The sequence below is a fragment of the Engraulis encrasicolus genome, chromosome 14, assembly GCF_034702125.1.
Source record: "Engraulis encrasicolus isolate BLACKSEA-1 chromosome 14, IST_EnEncr_1.0, whole genome shotgun sequence".
NCBI classification, from domain to species: Eukaryota; Metazoa; Chordata; class Actinopteri; order Clupeiformes; family Engraulidae; genus Engraulis; species Engraulis encrasicolus.
The window spans coordinates 5,450,976-5,472,464 of record NC_085870.1 but is presented as its reverse complement, the minus strand read 5'-3'; the positions used below and the strand labels follow the sequence as shown (position 1 = coordinate 5,472,464).

Sequence of the window (21,489 nt, the reverse complement as noted above, 5' to 3'; positions counted from 1 at the left end):
CAAAAGAACTTGAACATTTAATAAATTCAGCAGCTCTTGTGAAACAGCAACATAGACGCTTGCTTTAGATTCTTGATACTGTAGATGCTTTCTTTCCCATCGTCCAATTTCCCATGAGTCACTGGTCTTTTCAGCATTGATACCAGAGAAGTTGTAATGTAAACCGGCTGTGATTGATAATAGCGTCACACAATTCGTGAGTAAGACGATTGGACAACTGCTGATATTTTGATCCATCTGTCATCACTTCTGAGGCATAGACAGTGTGGTGGCTTTCCCAATACACCTCCTCCTCCCATTCCATCCTCCCTACTCCCAAGAAATGTCCAGCATTGCTCACAGCAGAGCCAGAACAACCACAAGGCCAGGTGAAGCGTGAAGAGTGAAGCTCTTGGGGGGGTCTGGTGGGACAGATTTGAGTTGTAGGGAATTGAAGACATTCAGTAGCCCCTTAACACATACCATTCCACCACTGGAACGTTGTAACTGTCACTGTAACAAGTCACTGTAACAAGTCTTTGCTGCACCACTATGACAGTGCACAGGGCCTTTAGTAATACATTACGTACAATGATTCTGGCAACAGCAAGTTTATAACAGGGGCAGGGTCTTAAGGGGTTAACTAAGGGTCCGGAGTTGAAATGGGGCTGAGGTGGGACTCTCGATCCTGTACTCTCTACACACTAATGTCTCCTCCAGATTGCATATTTACTGTGCACAAGTGTAACCAAAGTCATCCTGTGCAGTCCACCACCTGAGCAGGGCCGCTACTAAGGTTTTGGAGGCCCTAAGCATAACTGGTCAGGAGGCCCCCCTCATAATTCAATAATAATAATAATAATAATAATAATAATAATAATAATAATAATAATAATAATAATGATAATGATAATAATAATAATAATACTACTACTAATAATAATATACTAACTAATAAATGGTTTTGTAATGTAATTCAATGTTTTTTTCATGACGCTTTTTAGTCAATCTGAATTTAAGAGGCCCCAATTTTGGGGGCATAGTGGTTGGTGGCCCAAGCACTGGTTGGTGCCCTAAGCACTCTTTATACTCGGCTTATGTCTAACGGCGGCCCTGCTGCTGAGGCTGGAACTCGTGACCTCCCAACCACAGCAGCCCTCCGCTATGTAATGGGAGCACAGGTGGGACACCACTGAGCTAAAGTTCTTTGGCCAATATCTTAGCACCATTGCTCCTGTATGACGGTACATGCACACAGGGACGGCACGTTTCCTTAACATCTCCATGAGCAGTGCGAGTCCAAGAGGTTCACAGGCTGCCTTTCACACTGCACAGTCAACGTCCACGTTCTATCCGCGGGCATGAAACCATTCATTTTCAATGGAGCCCGCACATTGAACGCGGACGTCTGCACAGGAAAATAGACTCGAGTTCTCTTTTCAAGGAGCAACTCGGACATGTCCGCACTTACACCGGGCTCCTGTGTGCAAGGCATGATTTGTTTTCATGTATTCTAACAGTTTCGGACTGATAACGGACACGTTCTGTGGACGTATTGTGGATGTCCGCGCCGTTGGTGTGAATGCAGCGTGATGCTTCGGGAGAGTGACTAACTAGATGGAGTGACTACCACTGTATTCTGCTAGTTGGCATCTGTAACATGAGATGATAAGATGGCAAAACTGTAGATGGAATGACGAGCCAGACAGCAGAATAGATTTCTCTCATCTCACTTAAACCTCAACGAGGACAGCATTACGTAATTATTATTACTAGCATCCACATGTGGTTCTCCATTTCCAAAGTTTACAAATAGCTCACTACCTCATGCTTCTGGGGTTCTTCGGCAATCTCCCACACTTTCCCACATACCGGTATCTATTTATTCCCATGCAACCGCAGCTGTTGGACAGTCTGCATCATCCATCTCCTCATGTTCAGTCGGTAAGTTGTGGGGAAACACACACCCTTTCTATAAATTCTTTTTTTCTTTTTATTTATGACAGGACAATGAAGGTGGTGACAGGAAGCGAGTGGGGGGAGAGAGACGGGCAAGGGCCGACAAAGGACCCAGGCCGGGAATCGAACACGGGTCAGCCGCGTGGTAGACGAGTGCCCTACCGTTTGTACACAGCAGGGACTCTTTCTATAAATTAAATTAGTAAAGAGGTCCTCAATGATCTGTTCTTGGCCCTGCCCTTTTCAATAGCTCTGTGAATGTACATGAGTTGATTTATCACACTATCGGACCAGATACTCAACAGCATCCGTCCCGTTGGAGCTAAGGAAGGTGTCAAGGATGAGATGCATTTTAAAGAAGCACATTCATTTACAAGCTGATCCAGCCCTGACCTTGCTCCATCACTATACTGTGAGCTCTGTTGCCTATTCCACTGCTGCCGAGGACAGGAGGATGGGAGAAGGGTGAGTGGCAAGCTTCCATCAGCCGTGTTTCATACGATGCACTTCCAAAGTTCATTTAACGCAACGTTCCAAGCATTGAAACATCCAAGCATGTCCGCAACAACAGCGTAATCCACAAGTAGGCCTATCTTAAATCCACAAGTGGTTCTTCAGTTCCTTCCAAGACGCCGGTCTTCGGGAGTTTTAGACTTTGTACTGGCGATTTTCCCAAACGCCAAGTGAGGCAGGTGGCAAATTGTTCCGACGCAGAATCCAAGGTTTCAAGCACGCACAGAGAGTTGAATTAAAAGAGATGTTGATGCTTTTATTCAAACGGTCCGGTTGACTTGTCTAATCAAAACACTGTTCAAAGTAACCAAGGTATACAGTGATTTGTCTAAAGTATGTGTGGTCTAAAACTGTTCCTCCTTACCATCCTACCTGTTGAACACACATTGAGTGGCCTAATTAAAGTGTCAGCGGCACGTCCAAGGGGGTGTGTCCCGTCACGTGACAGATAGTAAGGTAATTAGGAACAGCTGTACAAGATCAAAGGAAATAAGGCAGGTATGCCATTTCTTAACCTAAACTTAACACTTTGTTAACCAAAATCAGCATTTCAAAACAATAACAATCATAGGCATCATTTTACCTTCCACTAAGTAAACAAAAACCCAAAATGGCTCCAACAGCAGGAGTCTGCAACAACTCAAGGTCCCTCGAGGCAAACAAGAATGATAATGGTTGACCCCTTCGACCTCTGGGCAGCAGAACCTTGAGGCAAACAGGAAATAGTATGCCCTGGCCTGATCCCTTCCAGACCCTCAACAGAATGTGTTTTATAAAGCTCCCTCATAATAAGATGCAGCAGTGGCCTTAAGGGCATGACCTTGCAGAACCACACATCCACCCCTCACTAGAGCTGGACACAACATCTTGGCTTAGGTCTCCCGCTAAAGGATCATCCAAAATGCCTGAACAGAGGTTTCAGGAGCATATTTCTTCATGTCATTTTCACTGTACTTGGATCATTTTGAACTACTTTACATACACTCATTATTTATTTATTTCTATAAAATTCATAAAAAAATCTTTATCATAACTGTGCTGACATCTTTCCTTTGCATGTGCTTATTATCGGCACATTTCATTTGTTAACTTGACCATAGCAACTATTGGTTATTATTAGCAAATCTTAAGATAGATCTGCTATACTAATGGTGATTAGGATATTTCATGTAATATTGATATCTAGTGTTTTTTTACACTGCATGAAATTTCAGAAGGATGGCACTATGCAAATGCCGTGCAAATGTCACATGTAACCAAAGGCCTTTGAAGAAAGTCTTGTGTAATGCATGCTCTAAAAAAATAGTTTTTTTCATGGCTGAGCACAAAAAAATAGCTGAAATCTGTGACATTTGGACTTCTGTGATAGTTTTCCTTACGAAAGGTAGCCTCTTTGTGCAGATGGGCCCACTGACGCACCCATTCACTCTTTGCTGAAAAGACTCAACTACATCATAATAACATTGCTATGGCATTGCAGACAGAGAGCTTTAAGTAACATATTAAGACTTGGTCAACACAACAAAGACTCTGCACAAAGGGGTTAAAGTTGTGTCAAGGTGACTTTAAAAGTCATCAATGATTCTGTTGTGTGTGGCCAAAACAAACAGTGTGAAGGATCATTCATCAACCATGATCTAAATCAGTGGTTCTCAACTGGAACAGTCTTGGGACCCACCATTTTCTACTCTCATTCGGTCGCGACCCATTTTTTTTAGCGTTCAAGTCAATTCAATGCAATTCTCAAAATGTAACCAAGACTCGAATGACTGGTTGCACGCTATCTATCTCGCATAAACATTCAGATTGTATCTATGATGACAGATGACACAGAGTTCACTAGCCTATCAAAATAAAAGTTGTAAATTGTTGCAGGAAAAGTTGGATTTTTTTTTTTAGAATTACGTTTTTTTTACACCAAGGCTCCGCGACCCACCCATGACCCCTCCGTGACCCACTTTTGGGTCGTGACCCACCAGTTGAGAAACACTGATCTAAATGGTCAGTTTGCGTAATCTGTTAAACACTACATGCTGTCTGACAACTCAAACAAATCAGTTCATGCTCACCATACATCATTATTATTAATTCATGAAATCATATTTTGAGAACTGACACTTTAAGTCACATATTTCTTCAGTGAACCAACCATGAAGGGTCACGTACTTCGTCGAGTTTCTGTGTGTGTGTGTGTGTGTGTGTGTGTGTGTGTGTGTGTGTGTGTGTGTGTGTGTGTGTGTGTGTGTGTGTGTGTGTGTGTGTGTGTGTGTGTGTGTGTGTGTGTGTGTGTGTGTGTGTGTATGAAAAGGTCTGGATGTTTGTAAGAGTAATTTTCATAAGTAGGTCTTAAGTAGCTAATAGGTATTAGGGATACCCTTGAAGTTGTAAGTAGTATCCATCTTTTTACAATTTACATGTTATCTTGTAGAAATACAGTAAATAGTAAGTGGTCCTGTATTTAAGTTTGAAAATGCACTTTAGTTTTTGTTTTATTTAAGTAACTGGATTTTATACTGTGCTGAAAAAAATAACTGGAAGTGTATTGTATTTCCCCATCCAACAATAACTAGATGACTATGATTTTCCAAAGAGGTTTTTGACTGAGTCAACATTTACTCAGTCCGAGATTAACTATTTTCACTGCCTTTTCCATGAATTCAAAGACTAAGGATGTCCTCAAGGACCTGTTCATGGCCCTTTTCAATAGCTCTATGTGCATCTGAGTGTCTCTGTGTGAGTGTCACTCTCATGAGTTGATATGTTATACATTGGATGTACCTTATGTCGAATTCATGCTGCACGCTGGTTTAGGGTTTGTTTGGTATGTTGACAGCTGAGAAAGATGAAAAGAAAACCTGCGTGTGTGTATGTGTGACTGTCTAAAATATCACACCATGTTACCATTGTGCCTCCAAGAACTGATATGGTACTTTTAATCACTGTAATTTCAATACTTGCAAACTATGTGAAATAACAGCTAAATACCACTTTGAGACGAGCACAGTAGTGCCCAGAATAGTATTAACATAACAAGATATCATGAAACAGTCTGAACAATGCCTTGTCATCTAGCAGTAGGGTAGTCAGCATGCATACCCATACCTCTGCCCCCACACTGATAAACGAAACAGATTCTCTCCCTCAGGCTTTATCATATTACTGAGTAGACATATGGAAAGAGTCTAGAGATTTCATGAAACCAGTCTGAACAATGTTTCGTCATCTATCACTAGGGAAATAGTGAACGCCAACTCATCGTCATGACAGCTGCCGTCAGCATGCATGTCCATACCTCTGCCCCCACAGTGTGTCTCACACTTATAAACAAAAACAGAGTCACTCCCTCAGGCTTTATCATATCAGCTAGGCCTATAAGGAAAGACTCTAGAGTCAAAGGTCAAAAGTTGCCATCACTTCTCCATCGTTTTACTGCCATCATTTCACAAAGTTGTTGTCCACCAAAGTTGCTACCTATTTTCAACTACTAGGTTACTGAGATTTCTTTTTGCACTGCCAGAGCTCAAGAATGTCCTGGAATCATCAAGCTCTCAACAATGCCCTTTAAAATTCTGTCAAGACTCAGCCTTATATAATCGTAAATAATCTATAATCTATTCTCTTCTTTTCTTTTCTTTTCTTTTCTTTTCTTTTCTTTTCTTTTCTTTTCTTCTTAACCTCCCTTGCAATTCCTGTGTGTGTGTGACAGCTACAGTTTCCACACCATCCAACTGTCAAATCAGGACTGCTCCGTGAATAAACGCCCCCTCTATCTGCCAATTACTGACTGTAGGGGTCGGGCTCCCGTAGTGGCTTTAAGTCACGTGGAGGTCAGAAGCGATACTAACGGCTATTTTGGCAGGGTGTGTGTGTGTGTGTGTGAGGGGTGAGGGGTGGTGGGCATTGCTGCGTTTAATCTGTTGTGCAGGAGCAGAGGGCGGGGGTAGGAATTTAGTGTGGGGTTCACCTCTGCTCTGTATATGGAGTAGCAGGTCTGGTGACCAGAACTCTGGATAAATACTGACCTACACAGAGCAAAAATGCAGCGTTAATTCAACATTTAAAGAGTCGTTTTAGCATCTTCTGGAGTGCATTTGGTCCCAGAGTACTCCCTGAGTGTTGAATTAACACTGCATGTTCTACAGTGTATCAGGACGGTGTAGGAAACGTGATTTTCCTTCAAAAGTGGACTAACGTGTTTTGCGATTTGCGATCTTTTATGATGTGGTTATTTTCTCGGCATCACATGCGCGCAAGGCAAGGCAAGGCAAGTTTATTTGTATAGCGCATTTCATACACAGGTGCAACTCAATATGCTTCACAAGATTAACAAATGCAAAAAAGAAAGGAAACATGGAAGAAAGAAGGAATTAAATAAGAGTCAAAGAACATTTAAAACATTTAGATAAAACATAAGGTAAAATGATAATAATAATAAAATAAAAAATAAAATAAACATAAAAAAATAAAAAATAAGAATTTGAGCTAGGGGAAAGCATATGAGAACAGCTTTGTCTTGAGTTTAGATTTAAAGCTATCAATAGTGGGCGCAAGTGGATGAAATCCTCAGCACTCATCACAGTGAGGCCGGCTGGCTGACCAGTGACTGGAAACACACAATCGGATCAGGGGTGAAATAACTGGTGTTCACGCCAGCAGGGGCGGACCTAGCCATATTGGGGCCCAAGGCGAAATAAAAACATGGGGCCCTCAAAAGTCATTATATATAGGCATACAACTCTGTGTTGTTTGGTGCTATTTTAGTGTGTTGTCTCATATATATCTATGATTACATAAGTGGCAAATTAAAATCAAGTCTACCTTTTTTGTGTTTAATGCCACTGGTGTAACAGTGTATGGAGGACATATTTGGTTAGGGCCCCAGGCAATTTCCCAGGCTTGCCTAATGGAAAGTCCGCCTCTGCCTGCTAGTCTAGTGGAAAGCAATGAGGCCAGAGGGAAGGGGGGAAAACCAGGACAAAAGAAGGGGAGAGGGAAGAAAAAGAGAAAGCAGATAGGAGAGTGGAGAGAGGAGAGAGGAGAGTGGAGAGAGGAGAGAGGAGAGAGGAGAGAGGAGAGTGGAGAGAGGAGAGAGGAGAGAGGAGAGAGGAGAGAGGAGAGAGGAGAGAGGAGAGTGGAGAAAAAGAGAGAGTAGAAGGAGGAAGGCAGAGGATGGGACGGGTACTCACTTTGTCTTTCATCTTTTCTTTCCACTCATCCACCAGTCGTCTTCCATCTCTGCGTGTGCCTGAGTGAGCCTTCTCATTGGGGTACTCCACGTCAGGCGTGTCTTTGGGGTACATGTACTTCCTGCCGCCACCCATGATCACCTGCCCATCACATAACAAAAAATTACTGTAAGAGCTTTGTGGCAAAATGACATATATCCATTTTGGAATTTTTTGGGAACATTTTTGTATTGAGCATCACACTGGATTGTGTTGCAAAAGCAGACAGTTGTTAGACATCTATTCGCAAATGTCTTGTTCATGCACAATAAGGCATTTATTAGCAATATAACATTAGTAAGGAGACCTAGATTTATTTATGAGTAAGCAGCAGTAAGGGCCAGAATACAATGTGTATAAGCTCCTGGTACACTGTGTGAACAAACCCTGAACAGTGTGAAAACAGATGTGGAATAAGGGTCCCTATTCCAAAGTGAAGCATTGCTCAGTCCACATGGCTTAGGGCCCCCGAAACATTGCTGTTTGTTTAATGAAATAAAGTGGAGCTAAACCTCAGTGTGCTGACCACTCTATCACACTGTCTACCACTTTTGTCCGGTACCTGGATCATTGTTTTTGTGGATGTGCGCAGTGCGCAGCCTAACCTCCAAATGCAACATTTTTCACAAACAATTATTGTGATTGTTAACTTTGTGCTGAGCCTGGGTGTTAATAATCTAACTGTCAACAAAATTGGCTATACTTATCTGTTCCTTAACCCTCTCAGTAATGTCATATCAATGTTGTTATGAAGTAGTTAACTCTTTTTAGCAATGAGTGAGCAGGACTGCCAGCACATGTCAGCAAAAAGAAACTGCAATCTAAAATGTCAAATATATCTAAAATGACCTTACAGAAACTGTGAACTGATGAACTGAAATTGTATCAGGTTCATTTTCATTGCAATATCTAAAAGGATTGAAAGACATACTAACATTGGCATGCTTGATAAAATGCACATCATTTCTCAGCATCAGTGGGCCAATACACACTGGAGAGGTGTCTTTATAACAACAGTCAGCCAGAGAACTTAAACAAATTATTTCGTGTTACGTGGTCTTCCCAGAAATCTGAACTCGCTCATCCCGTGGGTCACGCAGAGTGTAGGCCTACCCCTGTGTTTGCTGGCAGGGAAATCGGCAGGCGTCTAGAAAGAAGCATGACCTACAGAAAGAGGAGACAGACTCACATTGATTTCTGGAATGTTCTCAAAGAGCTGCCTGGCGATGTCTTTGCAGCCCGAGTCCAGAGCTTCCTGGGGCATCTCGCCGTCTGAGAACCAATCGCGGTCCACGCAGTGGGCGTAAGCGGCACTGGGCGTGGCGTGATTGATGCGTGTTGTCGTGACGACTCCCACCGACTTTCCTGGAAATGAGAGGACATCCGTTGAGCTATGAGAACATGCATGTGAAAAAAATGAATGGGAGCAGATAAAAAGGAGCAAGATAAGGTCATGGCCATTCAGTCACATGGAACATGGTCAGAATCTTTGGGTGGTCATTTGTTGAGCACATAAAAAAATATGCATAGTGAATGGATGAAAAATGAGGGCTTTGGCTAGAGGCACAATAAGGCTTCAATTACAAAGAGTCAGTGATTGCGTTGCAATATGCGACCTTGCCTCCTCCACTTGTGCTTGTCTCCTCGTCCCGCCTCCTGGCCCCTCCTCCGTGGAAAAAACGATAAAGTTTCCCAGCTGTCAGCCTAGCCACAACAACTTTTGAGGGACTGTTTTTCATTCACCATCCCAATTGCAAATGAGAAAAAGACTCTACAATTGAGCTTTTGCAAGATATTGAAATATAATGTCATCATGACATATTACTTCCTTGTACGAGGAGAGAAGCAAGTGGAGGAGACAAGTGGAGGAGGCAAGGTCGCATATTGCAATGCACTCAGTGTCTTTTAGCTTGGGGTTGGACCCGGCCGCTGATAGCGGTTGGGTCAGGTGAGTCGACACACCCACATTCGAATGCACTTCGATCTGCCCCCCTCACTTTATATTAAAAAAAAACCCCTCTGCTTTCCTAGTTCGCATCAGGCAAATGCAAAAATCAAAAGCCTAAGTAACATTATTAAAGTGCGCCGCAGTAAGCTGCACCTCAAGGATCACCTTCAACAAGAGCTTCACATAAGTCTACACCGTTGCCATTCTCGAGCTTGGTTGCTATGATTATCCAGAACAAGTTTGACAGGCATCAATACGACAACTCCTACGCTCAGGACCCCATGCCAACAAGGCATAAGGTAATGAAGTGAACCATGCCACAAAGGTAGAAAACGATTGACAATTTTTAATTGTTTTGATTTCTTTCAACCAGAATTAGTCAAACAGGACCAAGGTTATAAAGTAGGCCAGGGGTCAACAACCTAAGACTGGCGAGACAGAGGTAGCTCTTTTCATGACTGTGCACATCTGGCTGGCTTTCTTGACATGATAAGTAATGCATAATTCTGAAGAAATTATAAAGTAAAACATTACATTACGAAGACTTTATGTCTGCAATGTTAAGGTTGTCTGGGCTGTCTGGGTTTCACTGCTATTATCCAGTATTTGCCATATCATTCTGTAGCATCCCTACGAAGAGTGCAGGCTAGGAAGAACAAAGATGGACAGGAGATAAGGCAACAAGAGCAGAGGCAGTTGGAGGGAAGGGGGTCAGGGGGATGGTGGATGCTGACAGCTTTGTCCCCTCCCGTTCAAAAAAACGGTTGGCTGCCTGGTTCAAACAGCTAGGGCACAGACTGCTACACCAGAGACGCTAGTAAGACTCCAGGCCAAGCTAGGGCACTGACTGTTAGGGCCAAAACATACCAAGGCGGAACGGAACGGTCCCGGGACGAATGCGGTCTTTGTGCTTAGTTTTGACCGGCGTGTTTTTCTCTGCCTTTCACACTGACAGCGTCGGCGTGCGCGGCTAGTCCCATACAAAACCCTCCCCACAGCCAAAGCTAGCATGCTACTTTGCCATTCATTTGAATGAGACACCGCCAGTCGCCGGCGTGAAAAATACGCTCGAGTTCTATTTTCCAAATGCAGCACGGCGCGGAGCCGGCTCCTGCGCCGCTGACGCTCGACTACCGCCGGTTGGTGTGTAAGGACAGATATGTTTCAATGTATTTTCACCGACGCCGGTAAAAAACGCGGCCGTTCCGCGACGCTTTACCGCCCTGGTGTGTAAGACCCCTTAGGGGTCAAACATACCAAAGCCGAACGGAACGGACGCGGGACGAACGCGGTCTTTCTGCTTAGTTTCGGCCGGTGTGTTTTTCTCTGCCTTTCACACTGACAGCGTCGGCGTGCGCGGCCAGTCCTGTTCAAAACCCCCCCACAGCCAAAGCTAGCATGCTACTTTGCCATTCATTTGAATGAGACACCGCCGGTCGCCGGCGTGAAAAATACGCTCGAGTTCTATTTTCCAAATGCAGCGCGGCGCGGAGCGGGCTCCCGCACTGCTGACGCCGGACTACCGCCGGTTGGTGTGTAAGGACAGATATGTTTCAATGTATTTTCACCGACACCTGTAAAAATCGCGGCCGTTCTGTGACGCTTTACCGCCCTGCCATGTGTAGACCCCTTAGGGCCAAAACATACCACGGCGGAACGGAACGGTCGCAGGACGGACACGGTCTTTCTGCTTAGTTTTGGCCGGCGTGCTTTTCTCTGCCTTGCACACTGACAGCGTCGGCGTGCGCGGCCAGTCCTGTTCAAAACCCTCCCCACAGCTAAAGCTAGCGTGCTACTTTGCCATTCATTTGAATGAGACACCGCTGGTTGCCGGCGTGAAAAATACGCTGGAATCCTATTTTCCAAATGCAGCGCAGCGCGGAGCCGGCTCCCGCGCCGCTGACGCCCGACTACCGCCGGTTGGTGTGTAAGGACAGATAGGTTTCAATGTATTTTCACCGACGCCGGTAAAAAACGCGGCCGTTCCGCGACGCTTTACCGCCTTGGTGTGTAAGACCCCTTACACCAGAGACGCTGGTAAGAGTCCAAGCCGAGCTAGGAGACTGACTGCTACACCAGAGACCCTAGTAAGAGTCCAAGCTGAGGTCGTTGCCCGTGACTTTCCTGCCTCCTCTCAAACTGTCCTGTCCGATAAAGGAAAGAAAAGCCCCCAAAAATAAATAATGATTAAAAAAAATGGAATCAGTGTTGATTTTTACTCTCACAGTATAGGCAGAAACACATTATACATACTGTACATTAGGCTTTTGCCTTAATTATGGCAGGACAGCTGGAGAGATGGATAGGAAATGTTTGGACCCTTTGAGCCACGGCCAAAACCACAAAAACAAAACTGATCAGCTCAGATGTTTTATCCAGGTATTACTTAATTTTGTTATAAAAATAAAGCTGATCAATGTCATTTAAAAACAGGCAAAATATTGTCCAACTCTATTTTAAGGTTTGCCTCCCACTGTGGTTTGACAGTTTTTTCTTGGATAAGCTCTGGGCCAACTGCAGTAAATTCTAGAGTTATGTTTGGAAAACTACATTCATAACATAACTGAGATTAAACCTCAATGTTTGGCCAATTATCTCTTACATGAAATGCTATGTATTTTTGGGGGATTTTTTTATTATGACATGCCAAAGTGTCGTGTATGTATTTCGAGAGATAACAGCTGCTAATAACATGAGACCCTCTGAGACGGTGTCCTCAATGAGCCCTATCTCACGTCATTTCGTGAAGTATTCACGAAAAAAATAACGTTCATTTTCGTGGTGCATTCACGTTATTGCCCGTTTTTCGTGGTTGGACAACGAAACGCTGCCTATTCATTTGAATTGCCCGACTGCTGCTATGGTTATCCAAGCGTCTGCAGGGGCGGGGAGGGGGTGCTGACAGAACACTGCTGATACACTCTGGACTCACTAATTCGACGCCCTTTCGGTACTTACGCCTTATGTCATACGACCCTAAACCTAAACTTAAACCTAAACCTAACCCTAAACTTAACCCTAAACCTTAACCTAACCCTAACCTTAACCCTACTTAATCCTAAACCTAACCCTAACCCTAACCTTAACCCTAACCTTAACCCTAACCTTAACCCTAACCCTAAATTGCTTGTTTGAAATGTTTGGTGACGGTACTGAAAGGGCGTCAAACTAGTGGGTCGCTAGGCAGCAGTCGGGCAATTCAAATGAATAGGCACCGTTTCGTTGCCCAACCACGAAAAACGGGCAATAGTGTGAATGCACCACGAAAATTTAAGTTATTTTTTTCGTGAATACTTCACGAAAGGAGTGAGATACGGTGTCCTCAATGGGACACCAAATCTCATTAAGTTACTTGGTGTTTAAAACCTACAGTCATGTGCTTGCTGTCATTTTTGTAACTAACTCACATACTGATGGACACATCTTTACTTGTTCAGCAAGTTACCAGGAAAACGTAATCTCAAGGAAAGCCTGGTTCTTGGGAGACACTTATTGATGAATGACTTTGAGTTGATGCAAATCCAGACATATTCACACATTTCTCACTTCATTTGCAGACTGATTTAAGAATATTTGAATGAATTTAAAGTGTGGATGCTGACAACTGTTCAAAGTTGGCTTGCACATGAAACATTGACTAATTATCTTCTTCTTGACTAATTGTCCTCATTCCTGAGGCGTTAACCTCTGACCTTTGTGTTGTCTCTCTCGTACCTGCATCCTTGGCCCATCTGAGGATGGAGGTGACCTCGTTGCCCCGGGTGGTGTTGCACTGGGACTTCATGGCGGCCGCGCTCACCCCGACCGTGCCCTCGTTGGCCTTCACCCCGCACAGGTAGGCTGTGGCAGTGCCCGCACTGTCTGGCACCTGGGCATCCGTGTTGTACGTCTGTGGGCATGAGGACATGATTTTAGGTGTGTGTGTGTATATGTGTCCTAATGATTATAAAGGACACGCAGATGAGTTATTAGGGGTTTACAGGTTTTATATGTCTGCAAGTTGGTTGTGTGTGTGCGTGCGTGCGTGCATGCGCGCGCGTGTGTGTGTGTGTGTGTGTGTGTGTGTGTGTGTGTGTGTGTGTGTGTGTGTGTGTGTGTGTGTGTGTGTGTGTGTGTGTGTGTGTGTGTGCATGCGTGCTATCGGAGCCAAAACAGCCAGAAGGATTAGTGCCCACAGTAGAACAGGACATGCATGGAATGTCCGGAGCACTATTGGAATGTGTGTGTGTGTGTGTGTGTGTGTGTGTGTGTGTGTGTGTGTGCGTGCGTGCGTGCGTGCGTGCGTGCGTGCGTGCGTGCGTGCGTGCGTGCGTGCGTGTGTGTGTGTGTACGTGTACGTGTACGTGTGTGTGTGTGTGTGTGTGTGTGTGTCTGTGTGAGTGCACACGGGTTTCTGATTGTGTCAAAGTGAATCTCTGAGTGTCTCTCTCCGTCTGCACGAATATGAATGTGTGTTTGTGTATGATTACACATTTGCTACGTTCACCACCAAATGCCTCACTTCTGTCTCCCATCCGTATAATAGCAAACCCACCACATCCACAACAAGCACAAGCTGTTCATTGATGACAGCTTTGAGAGTGTCTACTGGCCCAGTGGTATAATAGCAAACCCACCCCATCAACAACAAACACAAGCTGTTCATTCATGAGGGTTAGTCTACGTACTGCCCCAATAAGCAGCGAGCTGGTTATTGGAGGACAATAGGCACAGACACAGTGGCAATAAAACGAGCAATAAAAGTTAAACGTGGCTAAGAGAACTGTCCTTTTTGTCTGATATTATATGGCTTCTGGGAAATAGATAGCACCAAGTCATATTTTTGTTGTGTGAGTTGTACACTTTTTACGCACACTACAGTATTAACTATATTGAGTCGCACACTCTAAGAAAATTTCCCTGCAAAATAGCGGCAGTTACTGGCAATTATATTTACCTGTAATTCTACTGTTATTTCACACCAAAAATCAAATACAGCTCATTGCTGTTTAATGTATCACAGTATATACATTTTTTTCAGCAGCAATTGAACTGTTAAATAACAGTACTCTACAGAACGTTCACAGTATTAGTATTGTTAAACTAAAAGTGCTCTACAATATTTATGCAGTAGTATGAGTAAAATAACAGTACATTTCAGTTAAAAAGTTGAATTGTACTGTGTGATGACAGGCAAATACTGGGTCATAGTTGTATTCATGAATATGGCCATGGCAACTTCCCACCCCACCCATCATTCTCCATAACTGTGGTACCCTGGCCATGTTACCACCCCATCCTCCCATCGTTCACCATGACTGGAGTGCCTTGAGCATGATATTATGGCGCTATGCTGTATTGAGAAAATGGTTTGCGGTGGTCCTTTGAAAGTGTGGGCATGAATAAAATTTCAGAGTACGCAGTGCTATGTTACAATGATAGTGTGCAAGGTGGGCTTTTTACTGTATCTCTTGATGAGCCAATAATGAATATAGCATTGGTCAGTCTTTAAAAAAATATTTTGCACCAAGTAGCACAGCAAACAAGCAGCACTACAAGCTAGCTCTCAAAGCAATGCCTAATTTGCAGCAGGCACATTATATGCAACAATGCCACATACAGCAAGCTTTCACAAAGAGGAAAGTGTGCAAGCATGTAAGCAAGCTTGTAGGCAAACAAGTGCTATGCTGTGCCATGCAGGCCAGCCAGCAGGCAGGCAAGCAACTGAAGTTCTTCTTCTTCTTCTTCTTCTTCTTCTAGGTACTGGCGGTTTACAATGTAGCTTGTATATCGCCACCTACTGTACAGGAGTGTGTGATACGATCATGAAATCATGGCAGGGCATAATAAATTAAAGGGAAAAATAAAAAAAAAAAGAAATAAAGAAATAAAGAAAGAAAGAAAGGTGTATCTATATCCTGTCCATTAGACCTGTATCACCTAGGTACCTCATAAGGCCTTTGAGTCTAGTGCCTTGCATTCCCTCTTCCTTCAAGATGGTTTGGATATCATCCTCTCCTTCCTGCTCTCTCCAGTGTGACCTGTGTTCAGAAAATTTACTGCAGTGAAAAAGAATGTGCTCAACATCTTCTTTAACTTGACATTCAGTGCAAAGTCCATCACTTTTACCCAAGACATGTAATGTGGCGTTGATGCCAGCATGCCCCAGTCTCAGTCTTGTGAACACAACTTCCTCCCTTCTTCCCAGCCCCACTGATGTGATTCTTTTCCCCCCAACCTGCGGTTGCACATTAAAGTACTTCCTGCCCTTTATGTCTGACTCCCATTCATCCTGCCACATATTCATGATTTCTGTCTTGATATAAGATTTAGCTTCTCCTTTCCCTAGTGGAACATGGATTGAGATACCTTGGTGGCCTAATGCATCTTTGGCAGCTTTATCGGCGGTGTCATTACCCTTGAGGCCCTTATGAGCTGGGACCCAGCAAAATTGGACAATGAGCCCTAGATTACTAAGTTGAGCCAAGAGCTGTCTTGTTTCAATAATTAAGTCATCTCTTACTGCATGTCCAGAGATAAAGCTTTCCAAGACTGAGAGTGAATCTGTGCAGATGACTGATTTAAAAGGCTTGACTTCTTCTATCCATCTCAGGGCAGTGATTATAGCAGTTAGTTCTACTGAATATATGGATAAGAAGTTATTCAGTCGGTACCCATACGTCCTTTGGAATTCAGGTATATAGATTCCAATACTACACTGGCCAGTTTGAGGGTTTTTTGAGCCATCTGTAAATATATGTAGGAACCCATAAAAAGCAGACTTCAGATATGTTTTACAATGTATTGCAAATCCATTATCATTAGGGTGGTCTTCCTTGACTTTCAGTAGCTCTGTGTTAACATCTGGGGCAGGAAGGATCCATGGGGGTACATTACTCATTACCAATGCAGAGTTAAATTCAAGGCTTTTTAAACCAAACATGCTTGCATCCCCTTCAATGTTCCACCCAAATCCCTTTCCTTCTTTATAATATTCCCAACAATCTTGGAGCACTGACATGGCTGGGCTGTCGGTGCTACACTGTAGCCTGACCCAGTAGGTCAGTACCAATTTCTTAAAGCGCATCTGAATAGGAGCTTCCTCTGCCTCCACTTGCAGGGCGCTAATGGGAGTTGTCTTAATGGCACCCAGGGCTATTCTCAGGGCCCTTGAGTGTACTCTTTCAAGCTTCATGAGGGACGTTTTACAGGCAGCTCCATAAACTATACAACCATAATCAGTATTTGACCTAATCAAGGCTCTAAAAATATTGAGTAAAGATTGTCTATCTGCGCCCCAGCAGAGACCAGAGACCATACGCATTAAGTTCAAGACCTTTTTGCATTTTGTTTCTACATATTCAATGTGTCGTTTCCAGGTGAGTTTATTGTCCAACCAAAGACCCAGGTACTTGAAGTCATCTCCTCTTTTGAGAGGCTGGTCATAAAGTAAAATTTCATGGGCTTCTGACACGTTCTTCCTTGTGAAATAAGTCACTTGTGATTTTTGCACAGAAAACTTAAAACCCCACTCCATTCCCCACTGTTCTAAAATATACAGTTCCTTCTGTATTGTTTTAGTGATGTGCGGGATATTATTCCCCCTCCTCCATATGACAGCATCATCAGCATACAGTAAACCATTGTTCATATTGCTCAGTTTCTCAAATATGTCATTAATCATGAGATTAAACAAAATTGGGCTTATCACACTACCTTGTGGAATTCCCCCTTCCACAGAGAATTCATTGGAAAGGACCTCACCAACCCTAACCCTCAGTGTACGCTGTGATAGGAAATTTAAGATATAATTATACATCTTCCCTTCAATGCCCATTTTATTTAGTTTGATTAAGAGTCCTTCTCTCCACATTGTGTCATAGGCTTTTTCGATGTCTAGGAAGATTGCTACCATTGCTTCCTTCATAGTCAGTGCTTTCTCAATTTCATTGGTTAGTTTAACCAGGGCATCAGTAGTTGACCTTTGTTTTCTAAATCCAGTTTGATAGCCATATAGTAAATTATTATATTCCAGAAAGTAGTTTAGTCTAGCCACAACCATTTTTTCCATAAGTTTGCCCAGGTGAGAAGTGAGGGCAATTGGTCTATAATTACCTGGATCACATTTGTCCTTACCAGGTTTATGAAATGGGAGGATTGTTGATCTCTTCCATGCCGCTGGTATTGCGCCCTCCTCCCATACTTTGTTAAAAAGTTTCAGGATAATTTCCAAAACCTCATCAGGGAGTTGTCTAAACATGGCATAGCAAAGGCCATCACTACCAGGCGCAGAGTAGCCTGTATTCTTTAGGGCCATCTTTAGCTCGGTCATACTAAAATCAAGATCTATACTAGACTTGTTTGATTCCTTCTTAGTGAGGAGGTCCTCATTCATACTTAACATTTCCTCTTTCTTTTTTTTGAAGCAGTCTTCCAGGTGGTGACCTTTATGAACATCTGCAAAAGTTTTAGCCAGTATATTAGCTTTCTCTACATCTGTGGTATAATACCCATCCCTGTCAGTTAAGACAGGAATATGAGGGGGTATATATCTACCAGTCATCTTTTTAATCATCATCCATACTTGATTAAGTGAAGTTTCTCTGCCTATAGATGAACAGAATTCTCTCCAGGATTCTCTTTTCGCCTCTTTAATAATACGTCTAGCTAGTGCCTTCTTGTTTTGATAGTCCAGTAAGTTGTCAGATGTTAAAGTTTTACGTAGTATCTTTAAAGCCTTGTTTCGATCCTTTATTGCTTTAGTACATTTATCATTCCACCAGGGGACATTCTTCATATTTCTTTGACCTTCATTCATTGGTATAGACTGTCTTGCTATAAAATAGAGGAATGAGCTTATGCCATCATTCAGGTCATTCACATTCTGCTCAGCATCTGATGGACGTTCAGACAGTTCTGTAGACATGCTCTGGAATTCTTCCCAGTTAGCTTTCCAAAACAGCCACTTATGGTGGACATACTTTGGTTCAGTCCTGATTTCCACATCCATTTTACACCATATAGGGAAATGATCACTGCCAATAGTAGTTGTTTGGTCAGTGCACCATTGGCATCTGCAAGCTAATCTTCTGTCAACTAAGGTTAAGTCAATGCATGAAGCTTCATTCTTAAGGATATTGAGTCTAGTGCCAGAGTCATCATTTACACACACTAGCATTCTGTCCATAATTACGTCTTCAACCACCATGCCATTCATGTCTGTGTGCTTACTACCCCACAAACTATTGTGGGCATTAAAATCGCCACACCATATCTCTGTGTGGCTCCTCTTAATAATACCATTTAGGAGATCACTTGTCAAGGCTTTGCATGGGTTATAATAATTGATGATGGTATAAGTTTCCTTAGACCCATTAAATATTTCTGTGACAATACATTCATGTTCACCGCTTACTTTAATACACTTATATGGAATGCCTTCTTTGATAAAGGTTACACATCCACCACCTCTTTCATTACTTCTGTCATACCTGATCGCACTATAGCCCTTAATAATAAATTGCAGGTGTGGTTTCAACCATGTCTCCTGAATACATATAACCTCAGGTTTATCAGTTAGTTCATGAATATATCTTTTGAGTTCCTGACCATTAGCTATTAAGCTTCGTGCATTCCATTGTAAAATGAAAAACACCATAATCCATTCAAGTACTATCTTGGCTCTGTCCATATTTGCGATTTATCATTAGATGTATCTCATCCATTGTAGTACTAGACCCCAAGAAACCATTGGCAATTTCCACAATTGAACTAATCCTATCACGTTTCCTTTTGATTTTCAAGGTTGTATTCATTACTGTACACAAGAATGCAATAAATTCATTTTTGTTCACCAATAGTGTATCCTTTGTTATATAATTGTTGCATGCACATTTCCTAGGTTCTGGTATCGGCCTATTCAGGTGCTGACTTCCATTCAGTAGACCCTGCCCATTGCTTTGGCTTATTCTGTGATATTGGCTCCCTGCAGTGCTAGATCGGGGTACGGGTGTAGGGGCGCTAGCGGCCTTGTCATTCTGAACCGTCTTAAGGGCATTCGCATAAGACATTTTACGCAAAACTCTGCATTTCTGTACTTCCTTTGCCTCTTTTTGTTTTTCACAGCCACCATACGCAGCACTATGTGGGCCGCCACAATTGCAGCATTTTAACACATCTGCTTCGCATTTACCATAGTCGTGGTCCCCACCACATTTCGCACACCTGACTTTCCCTCTGCATTGGCTTGCAACATGACCAAATCTTTGGCATTGGAAGCACCTTAGCGGGGGAGGAACATATTCGCGCACCGTGTATGACATATATCCCATTTGGACTCGCGCTGGCAAGTCTTTATCAAAAGTTAGCAATATTGACATACTGTCGACGTTCGACCTCGGTTACACCATACTGGGACAGTGTCTCTTTAATTTCCTCTACAGAGACAGAGGTAGGGATTCCTGAGATGACCCCTCTTGCTCTAGACTTTGTACCATGAACATGCACAGATATCTTCAAGTTATTAAGTGTGTTTTTCTTCAGTATGAGTTTGCGTTGCTTTTCTGATTTGGCGTATATCAATAGCCTACCATTTCCCAGGAATGTGGCGCTTTGGATATTACCTATCTCTTTCTGAATGGCCTTAGTGATATGCATGGGATGATGGTCTGGTCCACCTTTAGTTTCAAAGGAAACAATTACTTTCCATGAGTCAGTCACGCTACCTACATTAGCATTGGGCTTAGGTCGTTCTCTAACAACTCTGGATTTTTTGCTTATCACTGACGCCATTGATTCTCCACTGCTATCCCTGTCCGATAACTTCCTCACCCGGCTAAGTTGATCCCAAAACATGTCATCCACATCACTAAAACCAAAAGGCCCGCCTGACTTTTCCGCCATGATCATTCACATTCACTGTACAGCTTTAGTGGGATATAAATAAATCAGCGTTACCGCGTATGACAGAGATTTGAATTCACAGCTGCCAGCAACCGGAAACGACGTCACCTGCTTGTAGGCAAGCTTGTAGGCAAACAAGTGCTATGCTGTGCCATGCAGGCCAGCCAGCAGGCAGGCAAGCAACTGAAGTGTTGATAGTCCAGATTTATATACAGGTGCAAGAGTACCATGTGACCAGAGTCATCAGGCCCTTGGCAGGTGACGCCCGTAATTGAATAATGGCATAACAGCCCTACTCAGGTGAGGCCAGGCACTGATTAGCAGATTGGATTAGATGGGGCTGCTTGTTGCAAGAGTGTTACAAGTTCTTAAAATGTTTCAGCCATTCACACTTTCATCACTATCAAAATGCATGTGCTACTCACACTTTGCTGCATCAAGCACTTTTTAAGTATTGTAGTTTCCTTAGAAATTGTTTCATCATGCTTGATAGTATCAGATAATCTTTAACCAGTCAGAATGACTTCAGTTCTTCAGGTGGTATTGAAGTTTGATGGTGATCACGGACAAGCGGAGGATGAATGGGTTTCAATGGTGCTGCCTAAAATAACTTGTTATTTTCTAGAGATGCACCGGATCCGGTTCCGGTTCGGGATCCATCAGGATAATAGAGTTTTTCACAGGATCCGGGTCCGGCAGGATCTTAAGCAGTGGATCCGGTATCCGGCATGTTACCTAAAAATCAGGGTCTGGTGCATGTCTAGCCTAGGCTTTTCAGTCTTTCACAACCCCAATCACTGCATGGAGTGAAATGCCTTTGGAAGCGGCTATTGCAGGCAGTGTGGCAATAAGCCAATGAGTCTAAAAAATAGTTTGCGCCAACGTAATAAAAAGGGCCCACGTGTGCGAGTAGACTATATGTTTCAACCCTTTTGTAGGATCCGGTTCCGGATCTGGCAGGATCTTAAGCAGTGGATCTGGTAT

At 43.2% G+C, this 21,489-nt stretch overlaps 1 protein-coding gene across 1 annotated transcript in view; it reads right to left on the bottom strand.

Moving 5' to 3' along the window:
• Positions 1 to 21,489, bottom strand: part of alpl (alkaline phosphatase, biomineralization associated) — a 69,030-nt gene that overhangs the window by 14,687 nt on the left and 32,854 nt on the right. The window contains exons 5-7 of the mRNA XM_063214827.1: positions 13,339 to 13,513; positions 8,866 to 9,041; positions 7,638 to 7,778 (exon numbers count right to left, since the gene is read on the bottom strand). Coding sequence (XP_063070897.1) covers positions 7,638 to 7,778; positions 8,866 to 9,041; positions 13,339 to 13,513 — 492 coding nt within the window. The remainder of the gene's footprint in view (positions 1 to 7,637; positions 7,779 to 8,865; positions 9,042 to 13,338; positions 13,514 to 21,489) is intronic.